Below are 17,271 nucleotides of genomic sequence, written 5' to 3'. Positions count from 1 at the left end.
GTCCTCTGGCGGTGAGTCTGGGCTGGTCGGCAGCTCATCCCCAGCTTATCTTTCCAGGAAACTGGGGGTGGGCGATCCCCAGAAAGGGGGGGGCATCAGCTTCCAGGGTCAGCTGCAGGATGCCTGGGGAGAAGCCATAGGACCAGAGGGAGGGGTGTCCCTCGGAGGGGCAAGCATACCCAAGATGCTTCTCTCTCCCACTTCCTCACAGGCAGAAGTTAGAAGACCTCGGGCATGTGTGGGCTTTGCCCGCTCGCTCTGTGGGCAGTAAGGCTGCCCCCACCCAGTCCTCACTCAGCCTTTGCAACCCCAGGGGCCTGGATGGAAGGTATCATTAGTCCCAGCTCACAGAAAGGAAATCGAGGCTCCCAAAGGTGACGTCCAGAGTCACAGGATCGGTGACTCGTACCCCAGCCCTCCTGTCCCCTCGCCTGGGTCTACGGGGCCCTTTGCAGATGCACCCCGCGTCCCGCCAGCCGGGATTCCACCAGCCTTTCCGGTTCTCCGGTGAGGGCGCCCTGCTTGTGACCTTCTCTCTTCCCAGTTCTTGGGAGGACTCAGAAGTGAGAGCGGGTGTAGGGGCTGGGTGGCGGGGGAGGGTGGCAGGGAGGAGTTGGGCTCCTTAGGTCCACCGGGAAAGGTGGGCTGGAGGTGTCCCCTGGGGCCCCAGAGGAGCAGGGGCCGGGGACCCACATGCTGTTCCTTCTGCCCCACAGCCACCAGGCCCGGCTCCTCCCAGCGCAGCCCTCGGGACGTCTCCTTAGTGGGAGAGCCAAACCCCAGCGTGCTCATAGAGGATGTTTTCCTGCCCAGTGGACAAAACATTTCTGGCGCTTTCAGGAGGGGACTGAACACTCTGTCCACTTTGGCCGCGTTCGGGTTCCTGGACGGACACAAGCTTGCTTTCCCGTGCAGCGAGATTGATGACACAACCCCCAGCCCTCCCGGCTTCTCACCTGCCCCGCCCCTTCCCTTGTCACCCGCTCCCTCCAGAGCAAACTTCTGAGAAGTCATTCCAAGTGGCCTCAGGAAGTGAGCACTTGAATCATGGGCCTCCTGCGGGAGGCCTCCTCCATGGGGGGGAGGAGCTGAGAAACACCCCCACCCCCACCCCCACCCCCAGCCGCCCTGAGCCCAGTGAACCCCAACCGTGTCACGTTGGGCACATCCCATCCTGACTGGCAGGCCTGGTCTCTGACCTGACACAGTGGCCTGGATCCAAAGCTGGGTCCTACTGGTGCCTCTCCGAACTTCCCTGGTTCATTCGAATTTCCAGAGGCTTGAGAATGTTCCAGAACCCCCTGGATGAACTCTGGTCCCAGCTCTGGTCCCCCGTGTTCTTCTACGCACCATGGGAAGGGGCTGGCCTCAAGTGGCCACAGTGAAATCAGTGGGTGGGAGCAGGAGGGACGATCAGGAGAGAGAGGGAGAGGTCCGTGTCCGGGCCTCCCAGGCCACACCCAGGGCTTGGGGGACAGCCCTGGCTTGGAGGGCCTGCTCCAGGGATGCCTCATTGCAAAGCTGTTCTCGAGGTTGTGAGTTCTGTTTTAGACCCTGACTCTCCCGGAGGGCCCAGCAGTAAACATCAGGCAGAACATTCCACCAGCTCAGGGTGCTGGCAAGACACCCCGAAGTCGGGGCCACTCTGCCACCCCAGGAAGGCCGGATGCTTGGGAAATTGGGCTCCTACCCTGGCTCCGCTCAGAGGAGATCAGGCTCGGGCTGCGTGGGAGGGAGGGGCAGCACCGCTCTGCAAGGGCCTGTGGGCTGCGGCCAGGGCCCTGAACCCGCTGGGGCAGGCTGAACCCCGGCGGGAGGCAGGCTGCTAACCAGTAAGCAAGTTGTAAAAACCCAACTCAGACACAACATCTGGCAGCTGCTTCAAATAGTTCTGTGTCTGAGGCCGGAGTTGCTCGCGGCCCTCCAGTAAATCAAACCATGTGCACAGAGGAGCCCGCCCCGACCTGAAGCACCCTGCTTGGCCAGGCCCCAGCCATGCCTCCAGGCCCTCTTTAAATAGCCTGGGGCTCACATTCCATTTCCTTGTACGATCAGTTCGGAGCTGGCCTGGCCTGCAGAGGCTACTGAATGTGAGCTAGCACCCTCAGTCCCAAGGAGAGATGGGGGGGTGCATGGCCACCGAGAGGCCTTCCTGCCCCCAGTGTGCAGCCTCTGTTCCTGATGACCCCTGAGCGGGGCTGGCGTCTTCCTAGACCCCGGACCCCTTGCCGTGGCTGGCCAGAGGGAGACCCAGGGGGAGCCACAGGGCTCCTCACATCCAGGCCCGAGCCGGGCCCCATGACTCCCACACGCACACTGGTTGCCCAGCCCAGGGAAGCACAGCCACCAGTCTTAGAGCAGGTCTGCTCTGGTGGCACTGGCCATGAGGGGCAGGGGCAAAAGGGAGATGCAGGTGCAGCCAATGACGTTAACCCTTACAGCGCCTGGCCCCGGGGTAAGTTCTCCACGCTCATCATTTTGTATATCTTCATGTTCAATCTAAGAGGGGGTACACCTATGAACTTTATTTTTTTTAAGACTTTTATTTTTTATGTAATCTCTACACCCCGTGTGGGGCTCGAACACACAGTCCCTAGATCAAGAGTCACGTGCCCCACCGGCTGAGCTGGCGGGCGCCTCTATGAGCTTTGTTCTAAAGATACCTGTAGAGGGTCGGACGATGGCCCTCAGAAAGATATAGGCTATGTTCTAACCCCAGAACTAGTGAATATGACCTTATTTGATAAAAGGGTCTTCACAGGTGCCATTGAGTTAAGGATCCCCAGATGATCTCATCCTGCATGGGCCCTAAACCTAGTGACGGGTGTCCTTATGGGACAGACACAGAGACACAGAAGAGAAGACCATGTGACCACAGAGGCAGAGGCTGGAGTGACAGGACAGCAAGCCAAGGACTGCCTCGGGACCACGAGAAGCTGGAAGAGGCAGGAAGGATTCTCCCCTGAAGCCTCCAGAGGGAGGGAGCACGGCTCTGTCCACACCTTGATTTTGGATGTCTGGACCCCAGTAGCATAAGAAAATAAATGCGTATTGTTTTAAGCCACCCAGTGCGTGGTGCTTTATTCCAGCAGCCACAGGAACCCAATGCCACATGGAAACCGGGGTCAGAGATACGCAGCAGGGCCACCTAGCTCTTTGTCTCCCTGATTATGAGGCTGATTTTTTAGAAAACTGACCTCGTTTCCATGCAGCAGGACAGAGGCTCTGGGGCCCAGGCAATGTCTTTGCAAGATGCCTTCCTAGGAAAGGCTTGTCGGCCGACCTCTGAGCACACGAGGGCCTGGGGGAGCCGCATGTGGTGCGCGAGGCTTCCTGCTAGCTGCCGTTGCTACTGACCGCTTACTGTGGGCCAGGCTGTGTTCTAGGTTCTTTCCGGACACGGGTTCCTGGAATCCTCGTGGGAACCTCCAGGGAGGACATTTTCTCTCTGTTTTACCAAAGAGGGAAGCAAGACAAAGGGAAGCCAAAGCAGGGGGCGGGCGTCGGGGAACACCCCCTTGGAAAGCCAGTTGGAGGTGAGAGAAGTGGGACATACAGGGTCTCGTGGTGTGTGATGCGCTGATCGGAACGGCACAAGGACAGCTAGAGTCCAAGTGTGGCTGGGCGGTTGCTGGAGGCTGGGGAGAGGTGAGGGGGAGGGACTCCCCTGTGGGGATCAAAATGTTCTGGAAGCAGATGGGGGGGTGCCCGTCATCCGGAATGGGCTAATGGCACTGAAGCGCACTCTTGAAAGTGGTGAATGTGATGTCCTATGAGTTTCACCACAGTTTTTTAAAAAGCCGGTTGGAAAAGGGTGAGGTGGGAGGTCCTTGCACCCAGGACCTCGATGCGTCTCACTGTAGGCTTCCAGTGTCTCAGAGGGCCTGGGGAAGCAAGTGCGGCCACCATGTCCCAGACGGGCATGGCAAGCCTCCTGAGATCCTTGTTGGAGGGGACTGTCCTGGGTGGGCTGGGGAGCTGGGTGGGAACCCCAGGCTGTCCTGGCCCCAGAGCCCGGGCCCTCTCTGGGGTCTCACAGACTCGACACACAGGCCAGCTCGAGGGTCAAGTCCTTTGTTTTTCGGCTGAGGCTTCTTCTACCTGGGGTCATTGCTACCCCGACGGGGGCTTTGTTCAACAGAATCAATGGGAAGGAGCTTCCCAAAGTGCTTTGGTTGAAAAATCTCTCAAAAGGTGGGGCCCAGGGGTACAGGTGGAAGGAAGAAATGGCTCCTCTGCTCTTCATGACTTAAAGAGGGGAGACACGAGTAGGGAGAGACGTGGTCCTGGGTGGTGCTGAGGTCATGGGGCAGACCCAGGGCACCTCCCAGGGCACAGCCCCTCTGGATGGCACTTATGCTGTGGTTCCAAGACCTCCATGCAGGCTACGAGCTGCTGGTTCAGCTTTCCAGGGCTAATTTCCTTGGGGAAACTGAGGCACGGGGGACGAGCCCAAGGCTGAAGTTTCCTGCCTCCACTTGGGTATATATTTTTTTTAATTTTCTTTTTTAATTTGAGAGAGAGAGTGAGCACAAGCAGTCGGTGGGGGGGCAGAGGGAGAGGGAGAAGCAGACTCCCCACTGAACAGGCAGCCTGACGAGGGGCTGGATCCCGGGACTCCAGGATCATGACCTGAGCCAAAAGCAGACACTTTACCAACCTAGCCACCCAGGTGCCCTCAGTCTGGTATTTTTCTCAGACTGTACAGCTCACTCTTCTGAGACAAGTGCTTCCTTGCCCGGGAAGAGGCTGGCGGTGTGGGCCCAGCTCTGCAACACCTCAGCACATGCACTGAAACACAGGACAGGGAGAGCTGATTTTCACGGAATCTCCAGGCTTCTCTGAGTCACGGCCCCTGTGAGCCTCTGAGGGGAATAGGAAAGGCCAGCGGGGTGCAGGGGTCCAGCCCCGCATCCACCCCGGGGCAACAAACACATCTGACTCAGCTCCAGGGTTGCACAACACAGATGCCTGGGCTCCATTTACTGCATCAAAGTTTCTGGAATTTTGCTTTGTTCCCAAGGTGCCCTCATGATTCCAACGCAGGAGGTACCTGTGAACTCCAGCCAAGGGCCCCCAGGCCAGGTCCTGCTCACTGCGTGTTTCTAGAAGACACAATCTCGGGGACACCTGTAAGACCCATCCTCAGAAGAGTCAAGGGAGGGATAAAGGAGACCTTTGCCCTTCCTGCCTATGAGGGAGACCCTGAAGGGGCGGCCGCTGGGTTGGGTTGGGGAAGACAGAGCCAGGGTAAGTCATGCCACCTTCCATCCAGCCAGCTGCCCTCGGCCTGGGCTTTTCCCCCGGGAACATTCCCTCCGCTCAGCAAAACCATTATCGGACCGGCAGCGGCAGCTGTGCTCTGGCCCAGGAAGAAAGGTTCCAAAGAAGTGTTAGCTTTTGGTTTTCTAGAAGAAGAAGAAAGAAGGAAGAAGGAAGAAGGAAGAAGGAAGAAGAAGAAGAAGAAAGGCAGAAAAGGGAAAAAAAGAGAAGGTCAGAGCCCCACAGAGGACACGAAGGTTCGAGGCTGGGGCAGGACAGCACGGAGGAAGCCGGAGGACCGTAAGGCCGGCCTCTCCGCCGGCAGCTGAGCCCTAAGAAGCCCTCGGAGAGCCATGAGCGGCTTCCTCTGGGCTTGCTCGGCCGGGACATCATTTGTTGATTCTAGAGCCCAATCCCTAGCTCATGATTTCCTCCCCGGTTGCCATGGCCCCGTACAGAAAACACAGCAAACTCCTGGCCCCGGGCAGCTCATTTATTTCAAATATTCCTTGCAGCTGGACTCCAACCATGTTTGGGTGTCTGGACTGGAGCATGAACTAATTGCTCTGTCTTCAGCCCCCTCCCCAGCTCCCCCAGCATACTTTATGGTTCAGTAGAGTCCACATTCCTCATCTCGCCGCCGAGGAGGCGCGGGAGGAAGGGCGGGAGGGAAGCCTGGGCAGGAGAGGGAGGAAGGCCTCTTCGCATCTCTGGCCAAGCCCCAGGCCGGCTACCTGCTCGAAGGCAGGGTATTAATTACAACCACACGGGCTGGTCTGCAGAATGGTTTTATGAAGGCTGCTCCCTCCAACTCGAAACCCTGCTCCCCGAGAAGTCTCCGGGCAGTACAAAGGGCCTTATTTTCCCGGGGTTTCCAACCCCCCCCCCAAACCCCACCCTGCCGGACCCCCTTCCTCCCCCCGGCACCTCCTTCAAAGCCAACAGAGTGCCAACTGCAACCCAGACATGAACTCCAACCGAAAAATAATTCCAGGCCACCCCTTTCCTCCAAACGCATCTGGGGAAGGCATCTAGGGCTCCCTTTTCCCCTGTACCCACCTTGATCTTTGGAGACTTTACCCAAGAAGAAGGAACATTTATCGGAAAGTTGGTTTAGGGATGTTTGGACCATTTTCCAGAACAGAAGTGCATGAGCTTTAAAAGCATCTGTTTGCACATTTGCTGGTATGCCAGGCCCTGTTTGAAAGCCTCATTTCACCCTTGCTACCCTCCTACGAGATGAGCACCGTGAGGACTGCCATTCGACGGAGGCTCATCCGAGAGCCCACAGCGAGGGAGGGGTCAGAGCCAACATCTGAACCCAGGTCTGACTCAGGGGTCCCTGTTGTTCGTCGCTGGGCCAACCCACCAACACACTGAAAGAATTTCCCTTCCCTCAGCAACTTGTCCGGAAAAAGAGCTGACACAGTCACAATCAGTGGTCTCCAAACTCTTAGGCAAGGTCACTTGGGGAGTTTGAGAAAACTGCAGATCCCTGGCCTGGCCCCAGAAACGCTGATTCGGTTCAGGTCGGGCAGAGCTCTGAGAAAATGTGCATTTTAGCCAATACCTCCCAGGGGCATGCCAGGGCAGGTGGTCTGAGGAAAGCTGGCTAGGAGGCGGGCAGAGAAAAGGACAGGGGACTTTGGTCCAAGGGCTCCCAGGCCCCCAGACCACGCCGCTTTTCACAGCACCAGGAGATCCTGATGGGTCCACAGGGAGCTGAACTGCATTCTTGCCAATTCTTTGCAGACTAGTCATGACATGCGATCGTATCTAGTAAATGTCTTGACTATTCACGTATCGCTCACCAGTCCGCTGAAGAAGCCGGATTTTCCCGTCTCCTCTGCTAGGTCATGGGGTTGGGGGGATCCTGCCCACAGCAGCGGGGAGAATAGGTTCCCTGAGAAAGCTTGTCAGCGTCACTGTGCGCTTGGCACTGGGGACACAGAAGTGAGTAAAGGACCAGCTCCTTCTACTGCATGTGCAGAGCTTGGACTTAGAGAATGCCCCCTCGGGCTTCTACTCTGCCCCTAAAAAGCCCACTGTCAACTCAAGCTGTAGGACACTGATGAGCCAGAGGTCTCACCGATGGGCAGAATCCCTCAGAAAGGCTCAGTCTGGGCTGCAGGCTCACGAACTTCTGAAAAGGGATGGAGACATTTTAGGATCACCTCTCTAGGATTCTCCTCCTCATGGGGGCTCTCGCTGGCCTCCCATCCTCGGCCATTGGGTCCCAAGGTCCCTCATTATCTATTGAAAATTGGACCCAGGGAGGGCTTGGCCACACCCCTTTCCCTTCCCCCCAAGGCACAAAGAGGGACTCAAAGTGGTTTGGTATTTTAATAAACTTTCCTTTATTAGGTTACTATTATTAATCATCATAAAATGGAACGGGAGTTTCAAAACTGTACAGGTCACAAGGTTCTGGGCGGAGAGGAGAGAAGGGTGGGGCTGAGGTCTGGGAAGCCGGGGGACAGAGGGGCAGAGAAAGGACCAACAGCCCACGATTCATCCAGCGCCGGCGGGAGGACACTGGGTCAAGGCTCCCAAGGAAGTAAAACTCTCTTGTGTGCAACATTCATGAGAACATGACCCACCCTGAAACAGAAGTGAGGAAAAGTCTTTAAAAGTCTTACAGGTAAGGTTTCTCCCCCGACTTGGAAAAAAAAATTCAAAATAATAAGGGGGTTAATTTACATTCCTCACCCAGACTTGGCACCAATTTTGTGCTTTAAAAAATATACTCCACTGGAAGACTTTTTCTTTTTGAAAGGTACCCTACAGCAGCTGTTTAAAACATAATTCTTACAGACAAATATATATGTATATATATTAAACATTTAGACAAATAAAGTCATCTATTGTACCTGTACAGAAATGAGCAGAAGTCAGATTCGAAGCGAGCTGACTTGGAGATCAAAGAAGCGGTAAGCGCGGCTGCAGGGTTGGGGTCTGCTACCTGGCGGGGGCTGCGGCAGGGAACCAGGAGTCCTCCTGCTCCGCTTGTTGCCCCGCCCCACCCTGCCCTGCTCCTCGTATGGCTCTGGGGGGTCGCGATGAGCTGAGGCTGCTCCCCCTGGGCACAGAGCCCGGACGGGGACACTAGGCGGAGGCCTGCACTGGCTTCCGGGGGGCCTCGACCTTACTCTGGGCTCCCCGCCCCGCCGCGCCCCTGGCTTCCCTGGGGCTGGAGACCTGCTCATCCTCCCTGCTTAGCTCCGGCTCTGGGAGGCCAGAGTTTCTGAGGATGTGCATGGCAGGTCTCCGCTGGGAAAGCAAAAGCAAACCCCCGACAGAAGACTAAAGAAGGGAAATCACGTGCAAAGATGGATGTCTCCTGGCTGGAGACAAGGGGCGTGCCACAGCCCTTGTCGACGGGTCCCCCAAGACCCTCATATTGCATGGGCTCAGGAACCCCAAGCAGAGCCCCTTGGGAACTGTGGGTCCGGGGACCCACAGGGAGACACTGTTGTACCCAGGTAAGGACACACCACAGCCACAGCCCAACAAGAGGGACAGGGGAGACGCACACATCCCGGGGAGGGGCGGGTAGAAGGGAAGCTATAGAACACTCCGGAGAGAGGGGAACGAAACAGGTTTCCTTTCTAAATGGAATAAATAAATGGCTTTTGTTATTGTTAAAAGAATAAATACAGGGTACCAGGGGGCTGACAGCCGGGGCTGATGCTGGGTGCTTGTGTGCCTGTGGAAGGTCCCATTTTGGCTTCTGCCTCAGTGTCCGTGAAGAGTCTCTGACGTCCTGAGTGTGGTCTGCTGCGGCATGGCCCCGCTGGCCTCAGCACCAGCCCTCATCCGAGCACCTCTTAGTGGCCCTGGGATCTGCTCTTGGAGAAGGCCGGGGTGCCTCCTCCTGGGCCCTGCCAGGTCAGGGCAGGGGGCATGGAGATCCTCGTGACACCCCGAGGGTGGGCTGGAGCTCCGTGGAGGGCTTCCTAGGAGTCTGTTGTCCGCAGACTTCCGCAGAGGGACTGTGGAAACGGAGTGCAGGGGGCTTCTGCCAAGGTCGGGACGGGGAATGGAGGAGCCTGCGTCGAGCTGTCGGTAGCCAGCAGGGGCAGCGGGGGCGGATGGACAGGGGGCCGGGGGCCGGTCCGAGGTGCGGGGCACGGCGGCAGGCCGGCATGGTGGCACCAGGTGGCTGGCGTGCTGGCGGTGCAGGGGTGGAGCATCACTGGTAGAGGAGGTAGGCCTTGAGGGAGGCCGGCAGTGGTAGCGTGTGGATGTCAGCCAGACGCTCCTTCCCCAGGGCCAGGCGCACCGAGCGGCGGCACAGATCCATGAGTGGCAGGGGCTCAGCTGGGGGGACGGAGGAGAGAGCGAGAACAGGTTAGCATGGCTCTGGATGGCTCTAGAAGGCTCTAGAAGGAACAACACGAACAGCGACAGCCACCCTAGCGGTACTATGATGTGTCACTATACAATCAGCAACGAGGCAACCTCACATTTTCAATCAACTGTTAATGGCAAACACGGAGAGAACCTGCTCTGGGCCAGGCCCCCTGTGAGCCCCCTGAAGACGCAAACTCATTGAAGAGTGGTTCGTTAGGAGGGACTTAACAATCGCAGGGACACATCACTATTATCGTCCCCACTAAACAGATGACACTGAGGGACAGAGAGCCCCAATAACTTGCCCAGGGTCACGGCGCTGGAAGGAGAAGGAGCCGGGTTCGAGCCCAGGCGGCCCCTCCTCTTACCCAGCCGACAAGCCTTCACTGCGTGTCCGACCGCAGCGCATGGAAGCCAGCCGGTCCCAGCACGGGCCCCAGGTCCAGACCCCACACAGGCACTCGGGAAGGGAATCTGCGTTAGCCTGGTGCTTGCGGGTCCCGCAGCGGTCCCCACCACACTGGTGAGGGCGCTGAAGCAGAGGGGGCCCCACGCGTCCAGGTTACGTGCTGGGGTCCGAATCCAGGCAGCCCGGCTCCGCAACCACATCCTTGGCCACCAAACCGTGCTGCCAAGGAAGATGGAAGAAATGCCCGGGAGGCAGGCCCGGCCATCCCACGGCCTGAAGGGGCAGAGTCCGCAGAAACCCGAAGTCCTTGCACTTCTTTGCATCTGACAGGGTGAAGGTCGGGGCCCAGGCCAGGGCAGGTGACAATGCCAGCCCAGCCTCCACAGCCGGGACCCTCGAGGCTGCCCCCGGCACCGCCAGAGCATCTCACAGCCAGGGAAACTGAGGCAGGGCTCATGGTGCTGCCTCGGGCACCTGGATTTGAGAGGAATTTCTAGCCACAGCCTGTAAAAGCACTTCAGTCCTTATGTCCCCAGACAGCCTGGACCTGTCTTCCCCCAAGAGAGGCTCCATGCAGCCCATGTCTCAGATGAACTCTCCTCTGGGGGGGGGGGCAGAGGGGGCCTCGCTCTCCCTGCCTCCCTGCAGGTGACTCTTCCTGGCGAGCACACCTGCAGCTGCTCAGGGCTGGCCCACCCTGAGATCCGGAAAAGAGATCCGGAAAGAGCTAAAGAGACGGGCATCTGTGGCTTCGGCCAGGGTTTCCCCTTGACACTGAGACTCCCCTGTGGCCAAAAAACTGAGAAAAAAAAAACCCCAGAATTTCCCTCGAGACCCCAGGTCTTCAATGAGAAGGGGATCAAAGTGTGTCTCAGAATATTAAAAATAACATTGAAAAAACTCAAGTGTTGAGGAACAAATGTTACAGCTGGAGGCTCTGGGAGGAAATGGGGGAGTGAGGGCGGTTGAGGTTTTGGAGGGGCCATGAAGGTGTTCTAAAGCCCATCACACAGAGGGTGGCCTAGTGGTCGCGCTCTTTAAACACGGGACTGGTACAGCCTGTGAATCACATCCTGACCAGCTGCTATCCACAGACTCGGGCTCAGGCTTGGTAACGCATTTACTACATTCCCGGCTCTCCGAGAAGGCAGGCAGCTACTCTTCATCTCCCATGGGCCGTCAGCCACAGCGAGACCGGAAAGGGAACTGAAATGATCAGTGTTTTTCATGAAAAGCTTTGAATTGGGGCCATTCCTGGACAGCCCAGGATGATCGAGGGGAGCCTCCGTCAGAGGCAGGAGGATGAGCTAAATTATCTTCTGTCTGTCACCACCTTTGAGGTGGTGAGCATTCCAGACGCCTGGGGAGCAGGGGCGGGCTTCTCCCCAAGCCCACGGAGCCCTGGGTCTCCCCCACGGTGGGGTCCTGCGCGTGCTCCTTGCTCTCCTCCACTCGGAGCTCTCTCCCTCTGCCACCTTGGGCCAGCCCCTTCTCCCTCCAGAATGTGGTTTGGACGCCCATGGGGAGGCAGAGGGGCTTTCCCCTGGTCAGTTGGGGACCCTTAAGAAAGTATCAAGAACCACTGACTGTGGCCAGAGTGCCGAGCAGGGCTGTGGAGGGAAGGCTGAGACAGAGTTCCCATTATCCCTCTTAGCTTAATGGTTTCCAGGCATCCCATGGGGACCCTCACTAAGAAATGCTTCTAAGCGGCAGAGCCCTGCACACCCCCTGCTCCAGCTCCCTTATTTTTGGTGACAACCGACCTGAAATTAACATCAGCAGCAGCAGGGGCGCCTGGGTGCCTCAGTGGGTCAAAGCCTCTGCCTTCAGCTCAGGTCACAATCCCAGGGTCCTGGGATGGAGCCCCATATCGGGATCTCTGCTCAGCAGGGAGCCTGCATTCCCCCCCTCCCCTGCCTGCTTCTCTGCCTACTTGTGATTTCTCTCTGTCAAATAAATAAATTATATGTTTAGAACATCACCAGCAGCAACTTGCGGACCATGAATGGGGTGCCTGGCAGGGACTGTGGCCCCTGCAATCTACAGATGGGGAAATGGCTTGGGGAGTGGGGAGCCAAGGGCGAGAACATGGACATGCACCCACATTCAGCCAATTCCATAGTCGGGCATGCGGAGGAAGCTCCCGAGAGCCCCTGCGGTTGACCCCAAGGGGTGAGGACCTGTGGCTACCTCCTTCCGCTCCCCCAAAAAGCCTGACCATCTTAGGACCACACTGAGCAATCCAGGTGGAGAGCGGTTGTGAGCCCGGAAGGGATGTGTCTTTCAGAGGCCCCAGTCCCAACAGGATGAGCTGCAGAAGCCGCAGCTGGCAGATACAGTGACGCACCACAAGCTGAAAATACGACCAGTCACACAAGCATCCCATGGATGGGTCTGTTCCTGGGGGACGCAAACACGTGCACAGGTCATCCCCCTCCCTCCTGGATCTTGTAGGGGGCAAGTGATGCACGGGGTCATGGTCTGGCTGCTTTCCAAAGGCCGGGCAGAGAGCAGGAATGCAACCGGACTTGGGTACCGGGCCATGGAAAATGTCTGTCCTGATTTCAGTTGGTCACTGATGGAACCCAAGAAGGCCTCCCCACCTCAATGCCTTGGACGGGGGCCTCCTGACTCTGTATCCAGCTCCATCCACAAAGCCAGGAGCCCACTGGAGTTCCACACCCTGAAGTTCCCAAACAGGGAAGGCCAAGGTTTCTTTGGAGAGTGAATCAGTGCTGTTTATGGGAGCGGAAGGTCGAGGAAGGGTCTCTGTGCTAATTTCCACGTTTCTAGGTTTCTAGGAGGAATGATTACCAGGTGGCCTGTCTGACTGTGCGTGGCCCAGCATGCCGACCCGACCTGTCCACACTCCTCAGAGAGGCTACAACCCCACTCACACCTCCAGGGCCTGCCCCTGCACTAGCTCACGAGCTCAGGGAATGAACTTCAGGTCTGTGAGGTCAAGGACAGGAGTCTCACTCACGTCAAGACGCACTCCTGATCCAGCCACGTTCCCGTTCCCACCCGTCGCCTTCACTGGTCCCGAGACTGACCTCCCGCTCACTCCTGCTTGCACTGAAAATGCTCCGTGAAATGGATTCTAGGAAGTCCTGGGTGGAGGTCGGCCATCGCGGAGGACCATCAGCCTCTGCGCGCGTTTCCCCTCGACATGAAGCGGTTCTTACAAAAAAGCAGCAAAACAAAACACGACCCCTTGTTCTTGGCAGCCAGGAAACAACGCCTGACGCCCGGCTGGGTGGCTTGGCAACTCTGGGTCCCTGCTCCCCCCACTCTGAGAGCCTACTGTCCTCATATGCCAGCCTTTCGGGGGACAGGGGGCCTAGAAAGACCCCCTCCCTCCTCAGTGGCCTCTCTCCCCCGGAAGGAAGCCCCTGCAGGTGCGAGTGATTAGCGTCCCTGACTAGGGGCTTCCTGGAGCGCAGGGGGAACAGGTGCAGGTAGGATCCACCACTGGGTGAGGCACCCCGGGAGGTCATCTAGGGAGGCCAGGAGGACCCCAGGAGGAGGCCACCAAGTCGAAAGTCTCCTGAGGAAAAGAGCGGAGCCCTCTCTGAACCCACAATCATAAAAAACCTCACCAAACTTATCTGGGAGCTATAAAAGGGAGAATTTGAAAATGGAGGAACGCAGGGGAAAACTTTCCTTAGCGGGAGACGCGGTCACAAGTGGCAGAGGCAGGGAAGACCCATGGGGCAGGGACCCTCCCTTGGGTGGTGGCCAGCCTACGGCTTGCAAGTAGGTCTTTGCTTTTTGCGTCTCAGGGAGGGGGCAGGCAGGCCCGAAGGCCACCGTGGGCCCTGTCTCCTCGCTACAATGGTCATGTCCACCCCTTCACCCTAGGCAAGAGGAAAGTGACACCATAGTCCCTCTGGCTGTGGCTTCAGCCCCAGAAGGTCTCAAGGCCTGAGGTGGTCAGAACAAGTGGCCTGTGGTCAGAGCTGGCTGGACAATGGGGGGGTGTCACATAGGGACACACTGATCACTAGCTCTGCTTTTGCTCTGGCTCTGGCCTCAGTACAGGGACAGGGACTCTGCTAGGAGGGTCTAGGGGGAAGGGGACAGGGACTCTGCTGGGGAGGGTGGGCTTGGTGCACAGGGGCAGGGGACGGGGCAGTGCTGGAGAGTGTCGGCCTGGTGCCCAGGGAAAGGCACTACGGACTGCTCACTGCGGCGAGCCCTGCAGCACGGGGGAGGCCCTGCTTAGCAAGTCTGGCTGACCAGCTCTGCAAACTGCTGCTCCCTGTAGAGGTCAGGACCTGGTGTCTGGGGCAGGGAGGGGTGGGGCGGGGCGGGGTGGGGAAGGAGGGTGAGGATGACTTCCCAGACAGCCCAGGGAGAGCTAACAAGTCAGAATGCCTCCAAGGCCGTGACCCCGAGATGATGTCTCTAGCCAGCCCTGGCCGGATTTTCTGCTTTTCACACTCCGCTCCCAGTGGACCACAGACCCCGTCTCACCATCATATTCCCCCTTCCTCAGTGACCTTGGAAAGTAAGGCAAACTCTCATGGGCAGAAGACTTAGGTGCCCTTCAACCTCACCCAATGGATACCCCATCTGACTACCGTCTCACCTTCCCCTAAGGGGGTGGCCTGGGGGGTCTCATGGGAATGGTCTAGAGTCACTGTCTCCACATCTCTCTCTCTGTATATATACAATGGAGGAATAGCATCCCCCTCTTCTAAATTCAGAAGCACCTGGAGCCTCAGAATGTGGCCCTCTTGAAAATAGTATCTTTGCAGATGTCATTACTTAAGGTGAGGTCATGTTGGAGTATGACTGGGCTGGGCCGGGCCCAGAATCCAACGGCTGGTGTCCTGGTAAGATGAGGACAGACACAGGAGGCCATGTAGAGATGGAGGCAGAGACGGGGGAACGCGTCCACAGGCAAGACTGCCGGCAACCAGCAGGAGCCAGGACGGAGGCCCTCAGAAGAAACCAATCCTGTTGACACCCGACTTTGTAGTCTGGGCTCCGGAGCAGTAAGAGAACGCATTCTGTTGGTTTAAGCACCCAGCGGCAGTCATCTGTTCCAGCAGCCCCCCGAATCGAACACACCAGCCTTCTCGCTCCTCTGCAGACCCAGTGCTCTGTCAGGCGTCTGACCCCACCCAACCCTGACAACTTCAGTCAAGGTCACCAGCGATGGCCTTGTTGCCACAGCTGATGGACACCTCTCAGCCCTCCCGGTGCTCGACCTGGCACCGCCTCGTCTTTCTAGAAGTCCTTCTTCATCTGTTGTCCAGGCCACTCCTCTCCCCCAAGTCTCATGGCCACTCTGCCTCATCTCCCTTTCATCGAAACCAGTAACCAGAGAGTTCACGGGACTGATCGCAGTGGCAGACTCCCTGTGCGACTTTTTACCCACACCTTTTCCTTTTGCCTTTAAGTTACCCTGGCTCTCCCTTCAGGGAGCTGGATTTGAGGCTTGCCTCCTGCTCCCTCGTCTGACTGCCTCTTGAGTGAATCCTTCCCTTGCTGCCTCCCAGCAATTCTCTTGGCCGCCCAGCAGGAAGGCAGACTCCGCTGGGTTATAGCATGACATTTCGGGGGGGGGGGTCCTCATCATTAATCAAGACAATCCAAGGTAGGCTCAAGCCACCTGGCACTTGGAGTCTCCACCCAAGACCCAGAACCAGATGCAACCCTCAGCAACACGTTCCCACGCCCATTCCCACTCCCCTGAATCCCTTTCCGTTTCCTCCCGACAAGAAAAATTACAAAATCACTCCCCCTCCCATCTGATGCAGAGCTGACGACGGGCCTCTGTCTCTTTATAAGATGCCCATCTAGGCCTCCAGGACTGTTGTGGCAGAACCTTTGCTGAGGCTTGCCTTGATTCAGCAGAGGAACAATTCTGCTGGGGTGTGCCCCGACTTGCCACAGTGAACAGGCTAGTGTCCCCCTGGGCCCCTGGGCAGTCTGTGTTCTGTATTAGAGCTGGCTCTGTGAACGGGGAACGCTGATGCACCTGTTGCTGGGGGGGGGAGACGGCTGCACTGCTCTTGTGGAGACCAGCAGATCAGTGACAGCACGGGCAGCCCAGCAATCCATTCCTCCATCTGCACAGAATGGGCAGTAAGTTACCGAGGGCTATGGTCACTCCTTTGCCAGGGCTAGGGCTCCTGAGATCCTAGGTTCTGGGCAGGAGGTGTCTGGTTCTCCCAAACCCTGCCCATCCTGGCCTCGGGCAGATTTGACTATGGACTTTCTACTACCATCACCTGGGGAGACAGACTCACGGAACTTGCTCTGCTGGTTCCTGAGACCAGATCTGAAGTTACCTCCTCGGGGAGGCTACCTGCCAGAGGCACAGCTCATTGCCCCTGCCGCGAGTCTGATGACCCAGGGATACTAGACTGCACTGGTGAGGTCATTGCCATCACCAGGCCAAAGGCAGAGGCAAGGAGCAAGGGAAAGACGGGTAGTGGCAGCTTCCAAAGAGAAGCGTTTAAGAGGTCCCTCTGCCTTATGTCCTGGATATTTTCTCCGATATTCTCCAAGGCTGAAGCAGGGAAGAGGTGTGGGAGGAGCTGACGATTTGGACGTTGCAAGACCACAGTAAGCATCTGTGCTTCAGACCCTGGCAGGGGGTCCCTGACTGCTCACCTGGCCTACTGGGTGCCAGGCCAAACCTGTCCTGTAGGGATAGTCAAGAGGTAGATGGGCAAAGCTTTCTGCCCCACCCCCTTTCCAGGTTGAGGTCTGAAGATGGTAGAAAGGACCTATGGAAGACTAAGGGTCAAACATGGGGATGGATAATTCTGGAACTCTGGGATCTCCTGTCACCATGGGTCCCAGCCATGAAGCCACAGAGTTCTCTACCTCCTAAACTAGGACATGTCACCACATGTCCTATTTTCACGTGTGGTCTGAGAAAGGCCACTCCCTTTTCCAAAGGATTGGTGGAAATCATTGCTGATTCAGCCTGTTTCTAATCCACATGTTCTTCTCCAAAGGCCTCCTGACATCATGACTAAACAAGCTCCTCCCAGGGGACCTGGTCTAAAGGAACCAACTCAGAAGCCTCTGGCACCAGAAGAGAGAGACCCTAAACCTATCTAATGAGCAAGAGAGGTCACTGGCTTTCATTTATGTAAGAAGTCCTCATAACCCCAAAATGGCAAATCCCAGTTCAGTAGTATGTTGGCTATTGTGACAGAATTTGGTCAACTGCAGATCAAAACTGGAGGCAGGTCAACCAGAAACAAAGAGCATCTAACCATGTA

General features: G+C 57.2%; 1 protein-coding gene across 4 annotated transcripts in view; it reads right to left on the bottom strand.

Moving 5' to 3' along the window:
- Positions 1-8,875: 8,875 nt before the first annotated feature.
- Positions 8,876-17,271, bottom strand: part of LOC101678627 (SPRY domain-containing SOCS box protein 1) — a 108,588-nt gene continuing 100,192 nt past the window's right edge. For all 4 annotated transcript variants that reach the window (XM_045063690.1, XM_013064672.2, XM_045063691.1 and 1 more), the window contains exon 3: positions 8,876-9,582. In XM_045063690.1, the coding sequence (XP_044919625.1) occupies positions 9,455-9,582 (128 nt within the window). In that variant the 3' untranslated portion in view covers positions 8,876-9,454. The remainder of the gene's footprint in view (positions 9,583-17,271) is intronic.

Source organism: Mustela putorius, unplaced genomic scaffold, assembly GCF_011764305.1.
Source record: "Mustela putorius furo isolate JIRA1106 unplaced genomic scaffold, ASM1176430v1.1 tig00003853_pilon_pilon_pilon, whole genome shotgun sequence".
NCBI classification, from domain to species: domain Eukaryota; kingdom Metazoa; phylum Chordata; class Mammalia; order Carnivora; family Mustelidae; genus Mustela; species Mustela putorius.
This window is presented reverse-complemented; position numbering and strand designations above follow the sequence as displayed.